The following is a 17,927-nucleotide window of genomic DNA, read 5'->3' on the forward strand; positions in this document are numbered from 1 at the left end:
TTCCTTGACACATCAAAATGGACAACCTGGCAGGTGTTCTTGCTGGAAGATGACAAGATTGCTAAAAGACAAGTCCGGGGTTTTCTCCCAAGATGTGACACTTGGGGGCTTCCATTAAAAACATCACCAGGCCTCTGTCACTTTAATCTCTTCCTTAAGTGCCTGTGATCTTTTCTGGGGCACAGGTCCGTGCATGGTCAATACCCAGTGGCCAGTTTTCTGAGCTGTGGGCAGTGGAGGCAGCAACTATGAGGGCCTGGGAGGTGATGAGGGAAGAAAAGGTCACTCTTCCTGACAACTTATAACTTGATTCCACTTATAAGCCATTTATTTTCAGAAATAAGTAATGGGTGAAGACAAAGGCCAGGCCTACAATTCATGCACTTGCGAATTTAAGGCTTTCTGAGATCAAATTACCACAGCAGAGACAACGTTACTATAGGGACATTTTGGAAGTAAGCAGACAGAAAGGGAGAAGCCAGAGACCTAAGAAAGGAGACAGGAATAGAATGTGATGGAAATTGCTTCCCACTCTGCACCCTTGAGAGAACAAAGAGGACAAATAAGCAGCAGTGACAGTAGGAAGCTGGGCGCGTCTGTGGAATACAATGGTTAGGTTGGGGAGTGTTGTCAGTGAGTGTACTTGGTGGGTAGAAGGAAGGGATGTGTTAACCCAGGCCTTTGAAATCTGGGTGTCAGGATCATTGCCTTGGCCCCGTCAACTATCCTCTGAAGAAGGGAAGCATGCCAAATGTCGGGTCTTAGTCGGGCTATGTTCCAGTTCATAGCTAGAAAATGACCCACAGAGGAAGAGCTAGGAGTACGGGGCTGCTAGGAGATGAAGAAGAGAAAGGACATTTTAGCGAGTGCTTTTTGCATCTGGGGCAATGGATTTTAAACTCCTGTGGAAGAGATGAGAGGGCCTGGGAAGAGTGGATGTTCAGAAAAGAGAAGCAGAGGCAGTGACACAGCACGGAAAGCCTTCCGCTGACCCTTCTCCCTTCTTGCTCATTGAAAAAAAGTGGTTGGCTTTCTGTTGCCTCTGCAGCAATACAAGGTGGAGTCTTGGGGGAACCCAGCCCAGAGATGTAAAGGAGCCTTACATTTATGAAAGATGACCTGCAGCCATTGACATTGTTGGCGATTGTAAGAAAAATCCCAGCTTCCCACATTTCGCTTCATAACAGCAGACTTTTCACTGTAAAGCATTAATGGAGTCCGGATTCCAGCCAGGCTTGGCAACTCAAGAGTAACTCTCTTGATTGAATGGTTTTGCCGGTTCTTGAAGACATTGTCATCTTTTAGAGAAAAAAATTTAAATCATTCTTGAAAGAACAAAGAAAATGTCTTGGGTGATAAATGAAAAAGATCTGAAGTAAAATAAGGAAAAGCTTGAGGGAAGGATCTCTAAAATCTTACCAGATTTCCCCCACTATGATCAGAAGGGATTAAATAAGAGTTTTGCCTGCAGCTTCATGGAGCCAATTTTTTAAAGAGAGAATTTAAAAACCTGAAGTATTGGTTATTTGCCAAGGCACATACTGAAAGGAAGGGCCACTTGGCTAGAGCAGAATTGAGTTGGATCTCGGGATGTTAGTTTTAGACTTGCTCAGAAAGAAGATGGCATTTGCCACCCCCTCCCTTTGCACGAGGAGTCGAACACTTTTTACAGTGCTTACGAGTATTCCAGAGAAAATGTTGGAGGTCACGTGAATAAATAATGAATCCCCATCATCAATAACCCCAGAGAGCTTCCCCTGCGTTTGTTTCCTTTGAACGTGGAGCCTCCGCCTCAGGTGCCCCTACTTAGCTAAGGCCTTCAGTTTATTTTACTGAATTGCGCTTGGAAATCTTTTCCTGGGGAGCTGTTAGCCTGAGTCCTAGAGACAACCGCTTTTCCCACAGTAATCTCCTTACAGGACCCGTTAAGCAGCCGAGGGACCACGGAGACTGGATGAACAGGACGGTGGGGGCAGGGAGAAAGGGAGTGGCCCGTATTCCTGCGGTCTGCTGGGATCCGGTGGGTCTAGGGTGAAGGAGTTGGGGCTGGAAGTGGCAGGAGCGACTGAGCGAGCAGTCCGGGATGCAGTCGGCTGCCTCCGTGCGGAATCCAAGCCGGACCCGCTGAGCACTGCTCCCCCTCCCCTTCTGGTTCCTATTCCCTCCCCCTGGAGCAGCAGCAGCTGCGGCGGCAGCGGCGGCAGGAAGCGAAGCCAGGTTGAGCGACTCGCACGCGAGCCGAGGAGCTGGGTGATGGGGAGTCAGCGGGGCAGCGGGGCCAGGAGCCCTACGGAGGGCCTACGAGGGAAGCGGTCCCGGGTGTTGGCTAGCGCGTGAGCCGTGGGGAGCGGGCGCAGGGCGGCAGGAGCGGAGGCGGGGCCCGGGCGTGGAGCACGGCTGGGGAAGCTGCTGCCTCCGGCCCTGCCCCGCTGCCTCCGCCGCGGCCGGTGGCTATGGAGCTGGCGGGCACCAGACCTGGGGCGACAGACCATCCACGACTCCGGCCGCCCATGTCCTGGCTGCTGCTGCTGCCTCTCCTGCTGCTGCTGCTGCTGTTACCCGGTCCAGCAGCCTCCCAGCTGCGATACTCGGTGCCGGAGGAGCAGGCGCCCGGCGCGATCGTGGGCAACGTGGCTAACGCGCTGGGGCTGGAGCTGCGGCGCTTGGGGCCGGGCTGCCTGCGCATCAACCATCTGGGTGCACCCAGCCCGCGCTATCTGGAGCTGGACCTGACGAGTGGAGCGCTCTTCGTTAACGAGCGCATTGACCGGGAGGCGCTGTGTGAGCAGCGGCCTCGCTGCCTGCTCAGCTTGGAAGTGCTGGCGCACAGCCCCGTGGCTGTGAGCGCCGTGGAGGTGGAGGTACTGGACATCAACGACAACTCGCCGCGGTTCCCGCGGCCCGACTACCAGCTTCAGGTAAGCGAATCCGTGGCGCCTGGAGCGCGCTTTCATATAGAGAGCGCGCAGGACCCTGACGTGGGCGCCAACTCAGTGCAGACCTACGAGCTCAGCCCCAGCGAGCACTTCGAGCTGGACCTGAAACCCCTGCAGGAGAACAGTAAGGTGCTAGAGCTGGTGCTGCGTAAGGGCCTAGACCGCGAGCAGGCAGTCTGGCACCACCTGGTTCTCACAGCTGTGGATGGGGGCAGCCCAGCCCGCTCCGGCACGGCGCAGATCTCTGTGCGTGTCCTGGACACTAACGACAATTCTCCCGCCTTCGACCAGTCCACGTACCGCGTCCAGCTTCGGGAGGACGCGCCCCCAGGCACCTTGGTGGTGAAGCTGAATGCCTCAGATCCGGATGAGGGCTCCAACGGCGAACTCAGGTATTCCTTGAGCAGCTACACGTCGGACAGGGAGAGGCAGCTGTTCAGCATTGACGCCAGCACCGGGGAAGTGCGCGTAAGTGGAGCGCTGGATTATGAAGAGGCCTCTTCCTATCAGATCTATGTGCAGGCGACTGACAGGGGACCAGTGCCCATGGTGGGTCACTGCAAGGTGCTGGTGGACATCGTGGACGTGAATGATAATGCACCAGAGGTGGTGCTCACGGACCTGTATAGCCCAGTGCCCGAGGATGCTGCACCCAACACAGTGGTGGCCCTTCTCAGTGTCAATGACCAAGACTCAGGCCGCAACCGGAAGGTGAGCCTGGGCCTGGAGGCCACCCTGCCTTTCCGACTGAATGGCTTTGGAAACTCCTATACGCTTGTGGTGAGTGGCCCACTGGACAGGGAGCGGGTGGCAGCCTACAACATCACAGTGACAGCCATTGATGGGGGAGTACCGCAGCTCACATCCCAGCGGACTCTGCAGGTTGAGATCTCTGACATCAATGACAATCCACCGAGCTTCCTGAAGGACTCCTACTCCATCTATGTCCAGGAGAACAATTTGCCAGGGGTCTTGCTCTGCACTGTACAAGCCACAGACCCCGATGAAAAGGAGAATGCAGAGGTGACCTACTCCCTCCTGGACAGGGAGATTCAAGGGCTGCCAGTCACCTCCTATGTCTCCATAGACAGTGCCAGTGGCAGCCTTTATGCTGTCAACTCCTTTGACTATGAGAAGTTTCGGGAGTTCTTTGTGACTGTGGAGGCCCATGACAAGGGGAGCCCCCCGCTGAGCAGCACTGTGACCGCCAACGTGTATGTGGTGGACATGAATGACCACGCCCCTTACATCCTGTACCCTACCTCAACCAATTCGTCAGCAGCCATTGAGCTGGTGCCTCGAACTGCCCCTGCTGGCTACCTGGTCACCAAAGTCATAGCCATGGACTCAGACTCTGGGCAAAATGCTTGGCTCTTTTACCATCTGGCCCAGACTTCTGACCTGGACCTCTTTAAAGTAGAGCTGCACACAGGAGAAATTAGGACTACCAGGAAGATGGGAGATGAGAGTGGAAGCACTTTCAACCTGACTGTGGTGGTCCGAGACAATGGCGAGCCATCGCTCTCAGCCTCTGTGGCCATTACAGTAGCTGTGGTGGATAGAGTGACCAGAATCCTCCCTGATACTCAGAGACACGTTAAGAGTCCTCGGACATACTCTGAAATTACACTTTATCTAATAATAGCATTAAGCACAGTGTCTTTTATATTTCTTTTGACAATCATTGTTTTGAGCATCATCAAGTGCTACCGCTATACTGCATATGGCACTGCGTGCTGTGGAGGCTTCTGTGGCGTGAGGGAGCGGTGCCCTGCAGAACTGTACAAACAGGCCAATAACAATATTGATGCCAGGATACCACATGGCCTCAAAGTGCAGCCTCACTTCATTGAAGTGCGAGGGAATGGCTCCCTCACCAAGACCTACTGCTACAAGGCCTGTCTGACAGCAGGCTCAGGGAGTGACACTTTCATGTTTTACAACACAGGGGCACAGACAGGACCTGGGCCCGGGGGAGCCCAAGCAGCAGCAAGTGACAGCAGGCACCTCACAGGCCAAAGTGGACAGAGTGCCGGAAACCTGATTATTCTAAAAAATGAGGCTGTTTCTCAAAATGAGGTGAGCTAGCAGTCAGGGGGTCTTCCACAAAGGCACGCATTTTTCGCATTCCTCAGTGCCCAGTATCATGTGTTTGACGTTACTGAGTTATTAACAGTGACGGGGGTTATCTGGTTAACTGCGTATGTATAGTACCAGTGATTTGATTATACTCTGCTATGTGCCCTCTCTAGAAAAACGGTACTAGAGAATTGTTTCACTTTCCATTGTCTTTTCAGATATATGAAGCCTTGACCATAAAATTGTTTGAGATGTGAGGATAAGTCTTAAATACTTGATGTTAGAGCACAGCTCTGTAGAGAAATAGTATCAGCTTGAGGATAAGATGATGCTAGTACAGGGCGTAATATTATGAGATTCAAGGAGAAATGGCCTCTGCTGTGTCATAGACAGGAAAGTTCTCTTTTGAGATGCTGTGAGTGCTATTTTTAAAAAAGCTCTGAGACCTCTAGGGGCAGTGGTGGTCACCTCTGTATGCTGTCCCTGTTTATACCTTGAACTGTCTACACTGAAAATTATCCAGTTAATATTTCCAGTAATTGCACTGACCTAATGCAATAGGATCTTCTGGAAATTCATGGCAGAGCTGATAAAGCCATAGAATGTGGACCTCACCCTGAAGCCAAAGTTTGCTTTGGCTGTTTGATGTGGTAACTTTTCTGTCGGGGGCTGTCAGAGAAAATGAATGATGGTAAACAGATAGACCAAGAAACAGTTCATGTCTGGTTGAGCCAGGGAGGTATTAGAATGAGTGGATTTGGGATGTGAGGGTACTGTGATGACCAGAACAAGCTGGGGTTGGGGAGAAAGAGAAGGGAAAAGAACTCTCCTATTAATCACCTTTCTTGGCATAGTGTGAATTCATTGTAAGAGGATTTCCATGCATTTAGCTTAGATGCAATCTGTAATCTTCTGATTTCCTGTTGATAGCGCCTAAGGTTTTGATGAGATGTGAAGCAGCCTATTTAAGCCCCGCATATCTTTAAGTTAAAGGACAATACTTCAAACAATACTTCAACATGTTCCAAAGCACATATTCATTTTCCGGATCTAAAATTTAGTGTGCAATAGCTACAAAAGTCTTGGAAAGGGGATGGCTTACTGTACACGAAAGATAGTATTAGTAAATACCCTGGTTTTAAGTCGATAGAAGGCCAGCTTGCTCATTATTATGAGGAATGTCTATAAATTATTGGACAGTGCATGAATGTGTGGATATGTTTGTATAGTGTATTTGTCTCCATATGCATGCTTGAAATAATAGAGATTTGCTTTGTGATTCTTTAAACTTGGATTCATCCCATAAATTTTATCCCATAAATAGTGATGAATTGTTATCTTCCCACACAACTACTTTGTAGTTAGGAGTTTTAGAGCTACTACAAAATGAGTTAATAATAATTGCCCCTGCTATATTTTGGTGATATATTTTCAGTGACATATTGCTGTGTTTTTATGAATGTCCATAGTTTCACATTCTAAATTCATGCTAAGCTTGAGGAAAGTAATGCATACACACAGAACAAAACAGAGATGGATTGAGAGAATTTCCCATGTACACTGTTGGCAGATTTATCAGAAGAGCTTGATGCTGGTCAGTGCTGAGGAGCCATGGGAGGCAGATTGCTGATTGAGAAGAACAGGGTAGGAAATCAAGGAGCTTCTAGAATTCTTTAGATCATAGCTTTTGGAAGCATGTCAAAGGACTTAGCTTTCAATAAGAATGTTGTAGACATTTGCTTAACAAATTCCTGTGAAGCCCTTTTGGGCCTGGGGTGGACCGCAGATGGTGATGAGGCATGGAGAGCAGGCCAGACAAGCTTTGCCATCAGCTGTGAGCTGGAAGCTCAGGGGAATGACATGCCTACCCTCCCTCTCCTAGCTCAAAGCTTGGGGCAATTTGATACATGAACTATTTCTGTTTTACATTGACCTGTGTGTTAATTTGTACTTTGGTACACAAACCTTTAATCTAAGGAGAAAATTATGTCAGAAAAGTGCTTGCTCTTGTGGGATTTTGCCAGGAGAGTACATGATTTTAATAAAGGCAAATTTCTGCCCAACAATTTCAGAAATCCAGTGAAGGGCCCTAAGACCTACAGCTCCTGAAATTATTACAGTGATGGGAAGAGAGTGTCACGTTGTCATAGCATGGCAAAATGGGAACAAAAATCACTCAACTCTGAAAGTCATCACTGCTAGATCAACCTGCTCATTCCCATGTTAGGCTTTCTCTTTTCCATACCTAGTTACTGCAGATGGCAGGAGAGTCCTGGGGTGCAATTAATGCCATGTGCCTACATTAAAATTAGATTGGGGTTGGAGAGTATGAATAAGGAAATCTGCAGTGACTGACTACCCTGCTATATAAAAATGTTCTGCTTTGCAAGAGAGGTATGGTTTCATTACCTGTAAGTCACACATTAAACAAACACTTACCAACATCTAGCACATGAGGAAACACTTAACCTCAGGGAGGTTGAATGACATACATAGTCACTCTGCTAATGGTATTTTAAGTCGCGTCTAACTCCAAAGACTGCTTTTGAAATAACATTAGAGATAAAAATCCCAATGTTTCTATTCCTTTTGATATGGGATCCTCAGGAATTTAGGCTACCACTAGTTCACCTCATAGTGTAAATTAACTGCTTTTGGAAAAAGAGAATTCCTTGCATAGAACTAGGTCACAAATGGGAGGCTCAATGAATAAAAACGTTACTACCAAGCTAATATATTTTTGTTTATTTGTTTTACTTTTGGCATAGCCCGTTAAGATCTTTTTTATCTGTTCTTTCTCTGATTCCTCTCCTATTGCTTATCAAGCATCAACATTTAACACAAGACTCTAATCCTTTGGTGGATTTTACCCCCAGTGAGCTTATTTCATGAGCCACTTGTGCAATGAGTGTTTTGAAGTAACTATTTGGCAATAGGGCAGAATTTCTCTTTGGAGATTTCTTAAAACCCGATACTGAATGTGGCTGGCACTGCTTTCAGAATCTCCAAGAAAAGGAACCAAATCTTAAGGTGAATTCTGTGCATTTGTGGTCCTGTGACTGCTAATGAGTCCCTTGGAGTGCTCTGGGCAGATTTGTCTAACTGTGCCTCAGTGGGACCAGTTAGCACAAGATATGGAAATCCCAAATGAGTTAAGTTTGCATTTACTTTCACTTATTTTAAATCCATTTGTAGTCACCAAATCTTCAGACATTTCTGTCATTGTATGTACCTACATATTCTAGTTACAGGACCTGAAAGAGTTAATCCTTCTCTTTAAGTGGCATTTCATTTGTTTTCCCCAGGACTGACTTTTCTCTCTGATGACTCTGTCCTGGATTAGAATTTACACTTCGTGTAGAGAGACATGGTGGTAAATTTACAAAAAGTGCACAATGGCCAGAATAGGCAAACAAATTGTGTCTGTGAACTTTTATTCTACTGTTTCACCCTCTGATAGACACTTTTGAATGGGTGGGGCTGTTTTGTTTTGCCGTTTCCATATTGGTCCTAGGACTGTTCTTCTGAGAAAAGGTTTATTTTCTTTGGTCTGGTAATATAATCATTTCTTTAAATTACCTCCTTCCTCCCTTTTTCTACAGATCTGCTGAGCCAGATGGAATTATGGCAGAGCTCTTCTCTGTCTCTTTATCTTGTACATAGTCTGATGAAGAAATCTGTTTACTGTAGCTTGAATGTCATTGGCCTACCCTTTCCTCTGACCCAGGAGTGAGCCGTCATATGGGCATCTGGTCTACCTCAGAACACTCTGCAGGGACACAGCCTGGCATATTATAAATTGTCTATTGGCATGCTGTCTGCCTGACAGAAGAGCAGAGTCAGTTCTGGATACTTGCCTTGATTGGCCACCAATGTTTGCTCTCAATGAGAGGTTAGGATGATGTTCGTCTGCAATGTTTGAGGAAGAATTGCCATCACCAAGCCTAGAAGTTTAGCTAAATTTAACGGGGACTGAAGGTGTCTTTGAATCTGACTTTTGTAGGACTTCACTGGGCTCAGTATTCCTGTGTGTATTATCATGTGAATATAAATTTAGCTTATTCATATCATAATATTTGAGCATTATAATCTTTAATCATGATTTCGAAAATCAAAGGTCAAGAGCATTCCTTAGCAGTGTTTTAAATCTGCTAGCCTAAATATTATACAAGTTTTCTTCTTTCAAGAATTTGAACTTGAGAAATGCAAAGAATGATCTGACATTGCAAAAGGGAAGAGAAATGTTAGTTCCTTGGCACATAAGCAACATCAGTTCCTTCCTGGACTTGCAGGGTCAGAACTCTGGGCTCCAGGGAAGTGAAACTGTGAGTGAGAGAGTAACTGCTGTGTTAGCAGGCTGTGCATCCAGAATTAAGCAAACCTAGCATTTTCTGTTGTACTAAAACCTGTTAGGTATGTTTTAAAGTCATATTTATTTTAATTTTCTGCTCTGTGGATTAGGGGTTGTAAATGATTTCAGAGGGAAATATTTAACCTAGAATTCTCAGATTTATCATCTTTTCAATTTGCTTTACTTGAAGACTAATAGGTAACATAACAATGATTATTTTAAATGTTATGTTCCTTTTTGCTTTAATAACCAACAGTTTATATATTCATTTTCTATTGGTTTGTAACAAATTACTACCAATTAGTGGTTAAAAACAACACTCATTTATTATCTCAGAGTCCTGTACGATATGACTGGATTCTCTGCTCAGGTTTTCACAAGGCTGAAATCAACATAGCAACTGCGCTGAGTTCTCTGCTGGAGGCTTTGGGGAAGAATCTGCTTTCAAGCTTATTGAGGTAGTTGGCAGAATTCAGTTCCTTGAGGGCTAAGATCCCCATTTTTTTTCTTACTGTTGGCTGGAGGTCACCCTCTGTTCCTGGAGATTGCTCTCAGGTCCTTGCTCCATGGCTTCCTCCATGTTCAGAGGTAACAATGGAGGATCTTCTCTCATGTGAAATTCCTCTCATGCTTCAAATCTGATACCTATCTCTAATCTCTAGACTCAGATTTAAAGGGCTCATGTGATTAGGTTGATCCCACCTGGTTGATCTCCCTTTCTTAAATCCAATTTACCTAATCATGGAGTAAGAGCCATCATGTATGCTCTTGGAGATTATCCAGGGCATATATACTAGGGTGTAGGGGATTTGGGGGCCATCTTAGGATTCTGCCTGTCATAGTTTATATCACTGTTCACAGAATATCATTGTGAAAAACCTACAGTGGATACATCCTTAATAGAGTCCTATTAGGAAGGAAAAGGAGCTGCTCCACCTCGTCGCATGTCTCAGAGGGCCATTTATTGATAGCTTCAACATGGTGTAGTGTATTATTTTCTGAGTAGTCCTAGAGTGTATGAATAATGTAGGGTTTTCTTAACCTATTTTATGTTAAATCTGTCTTGGAAGAGGTGAATCACCTCAAATATTCTATGGTATAATTAATAACTAATATGTTACAGAATATATTAAATCTTTGCAATAATTTTAATAGAAACTTAAATGGGTTCTTGTTCTTCAATAATACTACATCACCCATATGGACTCCGTAACTCACTTTCTCCACATCTGGAATTTAGTTAACTATTATTCTACTAATAGTTACTACTGTAACAACAGCACATTCTGGGGCTTTCCACCAATAGAAATTAAGCATAGTCCTGGGATGTATCTTCCAAGTATTGGGTATGTCTCCATTGTGTCGGGTGTATCAGAAGTCAGCCTTTCAACTTGAATTTTTCCAAGTTTAATCAAATTTTGGATGAAACCCATGTACATTTTATTATTTTTAATTTTGTATCATTTTAAAATAAAGCAATATCTGGGAAACTCAGAAGGAAAAAAGAAAAATATATGTCATTCCACGTAAATTTATTTAAAACACAGACTTTTACATTAGGGAAACATGACTATCACTCAACTCCACCAATCAGGCAAGTAACTTAATCTCTCTAAAGCTCATGTTTCTCATTTTTACAATTTAAGTACAGTAATGTTGCCCTTGCATGATAGTTCATTTATTCAAAAACATTATAAAAACCTACCAATAACCTGAACCCTGCTAGGCTCTGAGGACATAGCTATGTATTATGAATATCTGAGGATATTCATATGTTTTATGAATAAAACAGATATCCCTTTTATAGAATTTATAGTCTGACAAAGAACGTGTTAGGATAAATGTAGTAAAATATATTAAGTGTTGTGTGGATACTTAAAACATTAATTACTTTCTTCTTTACCTTTTCCATGCCTGATCTTAATACCATAAGATGTTTCATAACTATGATTCTGGCAAATGAATCTCAGAAGCATCTTATTGCTGATGGACTATTCTAGAAAATAGAAGCATGATAAGTTAAATGTTATTGAGGAAGTGAGTTTATGTAATGAACTGAATTTCCTGGTCAGTCCTGCCAGAACTGTACCATTCAGCAAAATGAGGTTGATGATTTCATTCCAAAGATCAAGTTGCAGCAATTTTCATCATGAATGTTACCCAATCATTGAAAAATTGGCAACATTGACTCAACAGATGTCAACGTCTTTCTTGAAGGAAGGTTCTTACAGCTGACAAGCTGACACTACTGCTGCTAATGGGAAGGGGAGAGATGGTGATGATACGATTTATAAAAAGTATTTCAGTCATATCTTCAGGTTTACAGAACGATTTGCAAATATGTTCTCTTCTGTTCCCTCTAATACAACTGGTAGAAAACGGGAACCCCTTCATTTTGTTTGTAGTTTTATGCTACTTTATACGGAATATCCACAGCATTTTGTGAATTTAAAAACCAAGGATGGAACAACGTGAATATTCAGATTTTGCCAACAGAGTGGAAGGGGACCAAATAAGGCAGTTAGTGTATGGGGACATTTGAAGGAAAGTATCCTAGAGTTGTAACTTTTTGTGGGCCTTGACTTTGGCTAAGTCTTTAAATTCCATTCAGCCATTCCAGTGTCTGTCTGGAGAGGTGCTGATCACTTCTTTGGATGTTATGAAAAAGCGTGTTTATGAAATAATGTGCATCCCGTGAATGAACTGTAAGAATAAAAATTATTGACTTTTGAAATAGTTTATTGGTATTACGGTGGCTTTGTGTCTACCCAATATGATAATTATAATCCAGAGGGAAATATAGAGCACAAGCTGTTTCCTCATCTTTCCACTCAAATAGACCTCAGTTTTTTGTGACAGGACCACTTTAATCTCTGCCCATGAAAACACATCAAGAGTAACATCTATCACAGGTTCTCATAATAAAATTTTTGCTAATTGATACACGATAGTGATGGTCATTGATTTTTGTCCCCATTGATTCCCGAGTAGCTTCTACTCAGCACATAACTCCCTGAGCAATCTTGAGGTGCCCATATTTTCCTCTTGGTCCCCTCCACTTTAGATTGACTGTAACGGATCTTTTCAACACATATGTGGTGCAGAGTGAGTCAGGTTCTTTTCAGGTGTCAGCTATTCTCTATGAAGCAATCAGAGCTTAGTGAACAATAACTGAGTGAGGAGGCAAAGCACTCAGAGGAGCAAAGAACTAGTACAATTTTATGAAGACGATTATGTAGCAAAACAAGGTCAAACTCCATCGTGCTTTGTTTTCTTCTCCCTAGCATTCAGTCCTCTTCAATCAGCAGAAGAGATGGTTATCAGTTACTGGCATTATGACTGGGCCCCTCCATCCTGGGTCAAACATGCTGCAGTCTGCAAAGCCAGCAGCAGATTGCAGTCCTCTGCAGTCCAGCCAGACCAGCAGAACTCCTATAGCTGTGTGCCTTGTTATAACTAGAATACCAAATTGGGATGTCCCTTAGAGCATGTGAGGGCAAAAACAATGAAAGCTTTTCCTGTCTCAAAACAGACAGCCCTTCCCCAGTGCTGCTTTCAGAACATAGACCTGTTTGGAGCAAGACAAAGCCCAAGCTGGTCCTCACAGCATCATTAAATCTGGTTTTCCATGATATTTTACTTGTGCAAGGGCGCTGACAAGCTAATTTAGTGTTCTGAAGTGCAATATGTATGGTTTACCATATCAACCCTTTCCCAGTTGAATTAGTGCTTTACTTGAAAAGTACCAAAGTGGTGAGATGTACTTTTAAAATGACATTTAAAATAAAATACTAAAACATATCACTTCCTTATCCCATTTTCAAATTAAAAAAAAAAAAAGGACAAATGTGCTCCTATTCAGGTTTTAATTAAGATATTGTAAGATTTCAATAGGATAAGAAATGAAATAAAAATTGAAACTACGTGTAATTTATTAGAGTTGCACCTGAAATGGCTCCTTGAATACTTTTTTTAAATGCATGGAAATACTTAAGAAACAAGTAATCAGTTAACATCATCACTGGGAACTCATTGTTTGGCCATAGTAACAAAAACTCCCTTTGTGATTTTGCAGCCACGACAGCCCAACCCTGACTGGCGTTACTCTGCCTCGCTGAGAGCAGGAATGCACAGGTATGTATGTCTCTCCTTCCTTCACTCAGAAGTATCTTGAACTTTGTATGGCTCAGATAAGCTATGTTTCTGTAGGCCGGAAGCAGCTGTCAAAACTAAGAAGCTTTAGACAGTTTGCCAAGGGAATGCAATTATTTTTGTCCCTGTGTCTATTCCTTGAAACATTGGAAGTGGTCAGTGCCAAATGCTTATCAAGTGCTGCCAAATAAGAGTCTCCTTTAAAATCACAGAGACAGGCTGCTGTGTACTTTCTCAATTCGAATTTCTATAAGGAAATAATTCTAAGTTCCTTCATCTCTTCTCTATCTATAATTTCTGTCCCTCCCTTAAAAATTATAGTTAATACTGATGCTTTTGGACTTGAGTACATTGGTATATGTATGTGTTGTCTACCTTGGTTTTCTATCAAACATTGACTGTTATATCCTATCAACCAGTATAATTACAATTATTCTTGTTCATGTTCACCCCTATTAGAGTCTCCTTATCTCTTCCATCTTGTTATCATATGGCCATCAGTGGCATGGGCTTTTCGGAGGATGAGTCACGTGAAGGGCCTTTATTAAATATCTGGAGACCAAATCTAGCTTACTTTAAATTAACCTAGAGTAATAACATTACTCTAAGACTCAGATTAAATATAATTTTGCTTTCTCTACTTTGCCTCTTTGACAGTAATTGATTAACTACCATTATTCCCAGAGCTTATCTAGTATCCATCCCATGGGGCCAAATAAAAAATTCATTATATGTGAATGTCTTTGGAAACCAAATGGAGAAGGCTAAGAAATTAATGATCACTACCACCAAAAGGATTTAGTTTTAAAGAAGAAATAAACTTCCAACTTAAGCCCCTCAAAATAGCTGGACAACTCTTAAGTTGATCTTCACAAAACCTAGATCAATTTCTGAAGAGAGAGCTTACAAAATATGTGTTGAATAAATGAAAAATTAGTTTTAGTCCAATAAAAAATGCATGCAATTAAAATAAATTAACATATTTTCAAGCATTACATTACAAATTGAGCAGAAATCATTATAACGGCTGCTATTTCTGAATGAGAAGTAACAAGTGAAGAGCTGAAGATCATAGTTGACTTGGCGGGATGTCACATAGGAACCTGGGTCATAATTTTAGGCCAGAAACATTTAGGTAGATGACAGAACACTAGGCATCAGAAGGATTCTTTATGTATGTTAGAGACCAACTATGCTTTTTCCTACATCTGAGCTATTGGCGCGGAGCCACGCAATAGGAAAAAGTGTGGTTTACCATACCAACTCTTTCCCAGTTGAATTAGTACTTTACTTGAAAAGTAGCAAAGTGATGAGATATCTCTTAAAAGCGACATTTAACATAAAGTGCTAAAACATATCACTTCCTTATCCCATTTTCAAATGGGAAATAAAAAGACAAATGTGCTCCTAATTCAGGTTTTAAATAAGATATTACGAGATTTAAGTAGGATAAGAAATGAAATAAAAATTGAAGCTAGATGTAATTTATTCTTTAAAATGTAATACATTGGTTATATACTTGTATTAGCGTTGTGAACTTAAATAATACTCATCTTTTTCACCCAGGTGCTTGGCTTCTTGGCCTTTCCAGCCTTAAACATAATGTAACTGTTCCTTTGAAAATTCTGTTTTGAGTTGAGCTGGTTCAAGGGTAGTTACTCTTCAGAATTAATCTGATTGAACCCATATAATTTGCTGATGGGATCCAGGAACATGTGAAGCATATTAATATATGGAAAAAAGAGAAGATTCTAGGGTATAGAAGAAGGGAAGAATAGCATGACTGAATTTCCAAAGAGTAAGAGAATATTGAACTTATAGGTGGCCCTCCCCCACAATAACTCAATTTGCCTGCTCTGTTTCCTCATATAACCCCATTCAGATGGTAGTATACGTTTTACATTAGTAACTTAATTTGCAAGATGAACCAATGTCTAGAGTCCTCTAATTTTGGTGAAGGTTTCCTTGGATGATATTTACTTTTAAAGTCTCATTTCTTCCTTCTTTCCTTAATTAATCCAATAGATATTTGAGGGTCTAATATGTGCTAGCATTAGATATATACAAATGACTATGATGTTCTCTCCACCCTTGAGTAGTTTATGTTCTATCTCTACTTGCCTCTAACAGTCTCCCAGTTTACGTCTCACTCTCTGCCATACTTCATGCTGAATTGATATCTTCTGAACTGGAGTCCATGCGTGGTGGTGTTAAGCTTCCTCTAGTCCCAGAAAATGTAGGGTGGGTCAAAAATAAGGTTAAAATTAATTGAGTAGCCAAACCGGAATAATACTACAGTTATCAGTAGATAATTTTCGTGTGTTTTCTTCTTTGCTATAGAGCAGGGGTGTCCAAACTGCAGCCCGTGGGCCAACTGCGGCCCACAATCCATTTTTAATTGGCCCGCAGCAAATTCCAAAAATATATTTAGTTTTCTTAAATAAAAAAGGTGAGGCAATACGTACTTCACCTGGAGTGAGTGGCCCGGCTGTTTGTGTATTTTACCACATATGGCCCTTGGTGAAAAATGTTGAAAAAAGTTTGGACACCCCTGCTATAGAGGATCCAGAAATAAGAGATTCACCAAGAGAGACTTGGGGCTTTTGAGAATAAGCTCTCCTCATCTGCTTCAGCACTGAGATGTTAAAATGGCATTAGACCTCTGATGGGCTTCCAGTTAGATTAAATGAATACCACAGCATTAATGAAAACCAAAATTGCCATAAAGATAAAACATGTTTATTGCCCGAATGGTACAGCAGGCAGTGAGTCTGCTTTTGCAATTTATGCAAGGTGACGGCTCAGCAGTAATTGCTTCTGTTCGAGCATGAGTAGAATGTGTTAGCTGCAGCCCTTGCTCCAGAGATGTAAGCATTTTCTAAGCGTGGAAGGAGATCTGGAAAGGCATTTATGGTCTGACCATTGTTTGGGTCTCTGTGTTTACTCAGCTCTGTGCACCTGGAGGAGGCTGGCGTTCTACGGGCTGGTCCAGGAGGGCCTGATCAGCAGTGGCCAACAGTATCCAGTGCAACACCAGGTAAAGACCCAGGGTGTCTCCCTTCTTGCTTGGGTTCAGGAAAACAATCAGATGACCTGTTTTTGTAAGATCAGGAATGTTACATGCATGCATGTAACATTCTTCTTTTCCTTACATGCATGACTTCCTTACATACATGATTATTTTGATTTTCTACTTAATGTCCTTCAAGAGTTGAAAACAGATACTATAATTGTGTGTGTGTGTGTGTGTGTGTGTGTGTGTGTGTAAAGTTATATTCTAAAATAGGTAACTTTCGAGTGCTTAGCTTCTCCATGTTTCACAGAAAAGATTTTGTGGTCTCACGCAGAGAGATAACACTGTTAGCAAAGATCTTTTGGTTAAAGACAATGGAAACCCACTCAAAGTAGTGAACAAAAGGGAGATAGGCAGGTAGGTAAATAGATGATAGATAGGATGGTGTTTCTCACGGAAGCGGAAAGTTATCAGAACCAAGGCGCCACCCTCTTTGACTTTTTCTTTTTTTTAACATTTCCCCCTTTGACTTCTGACAGTCAAAGTCAGATCTGCTTCCTTCGCACTCTGCATCATTCTGCAGACTGACCTTTATTGCCTTGACATGCATGTTGCCCAACATGACCACCTCACCGTTTCTTAGTTCAGAAGACCAATTCCTAACCCAAACTTTCAGGAAAAAGAATCTGCCAGGTTGAATCAAGAATCCAATGGCTGGGTGAGCACAGAAAAATTGCTTCAAGTCACATTTCCTGAGTTTCTTATTCTTGCCCAATCACTAAAGCAGTGTCATATCATAAAAATACAGCTTCGGAGGCTCATCCCTGTGGCCGTTTTCAGAAAGGAAGGATTGTGGAGGCTGAAAATGGTGTCTACCATAATCCTCCATGAATGATGATAGTTAGGAATTATTGAGCTGTGATATACCCACTGTGCCAAGCACCTTACATGTGTGATCTCATTTATTCCTCATGACAATCTTGCAAGGAATTTATTATATCTATTTTATAGATGAGAAGCTAGAGACACAGAGAAGTTAAGAAACATACCTAGGTTCATATAGTTTTCAAGTAGCAGAAGTAGGATTCAAACCCAAGTGTGTCTAGCACTTACATTCAGAGGATGGTTGGCTTGCACAAATCCATCCAAATTTAAGTACATACACATATACATAACAGATGACACAAGTGTGTGTGTGTAAAAAGCACTTTCCAAAAATAATCAGGTGCCTTTCAAATGATTAGGCTCTCCAAGTAACATGTGCAGCTAAGGGCCCGGTTTTGCTGGCAACTCTAAGGGCTTTCGTTGATTCTAATCAGCCAGCATTTGCTATTTATGAATGTTGCATAATTCAACTAAAAGTTACATTTGTCAAAAAACAAATGCACAAGTTAAA

The 17,927-nt window shown here is 42.5% G+C and overlaps 1 protein-coding gene across 16 annotated transcripts in view; it reads left to right on the forward strand.

Moving 5' to 3' along the window:
• The window catches only part of LOC117016645 (protocadherin alpha-C2), a 177,649-nt gene that overhangs the window by 133,141 nt on the left and 26,581 nt on the right, over positions 1-17,927 (forward strand). For 14 of the 16 annotated variants that reach the window (XM_033096131.1, XM_033096132.1, XM_033096125.1 and 11 more), the window contains exons 2-3: positions 13,442-13,500; positions 16,467-16,555. In XM_033096131.1, the coding sequence (XP_032952022.1) occupies positions 13,442-13,500; positions 16,467-16,555 (148 nt within the window). Of the gene's footprint in view, positions 1-1,869; positions 5,016-13,441; positions 13,501-16,466; positions 16,556-17,927 lie in introns of those variants that run through there. The other 2 variants (XM_033096126.1, XM_033096121.1) reach the window with 2 other exon arrangements.

The sequence above is a fragment of the Rhinolophus ferrumequinum genome, chromosome 24, assembly GCF_004115265.2.
Source record: "Rhinolophus ferrumequinum isolate MPI-CBG mRhiFer1 chromosome 24, mRhiFer1_v1.p, whole genome shotgun sequence".
In the NCBI taxonomy this organism is placed as follows: Eukaryota; Metazoa; Chordata; class Mammalia; order Chiroptera; family Rhinolophidae; genus Rhinolophus; species Rhinolophus ferrumequinum.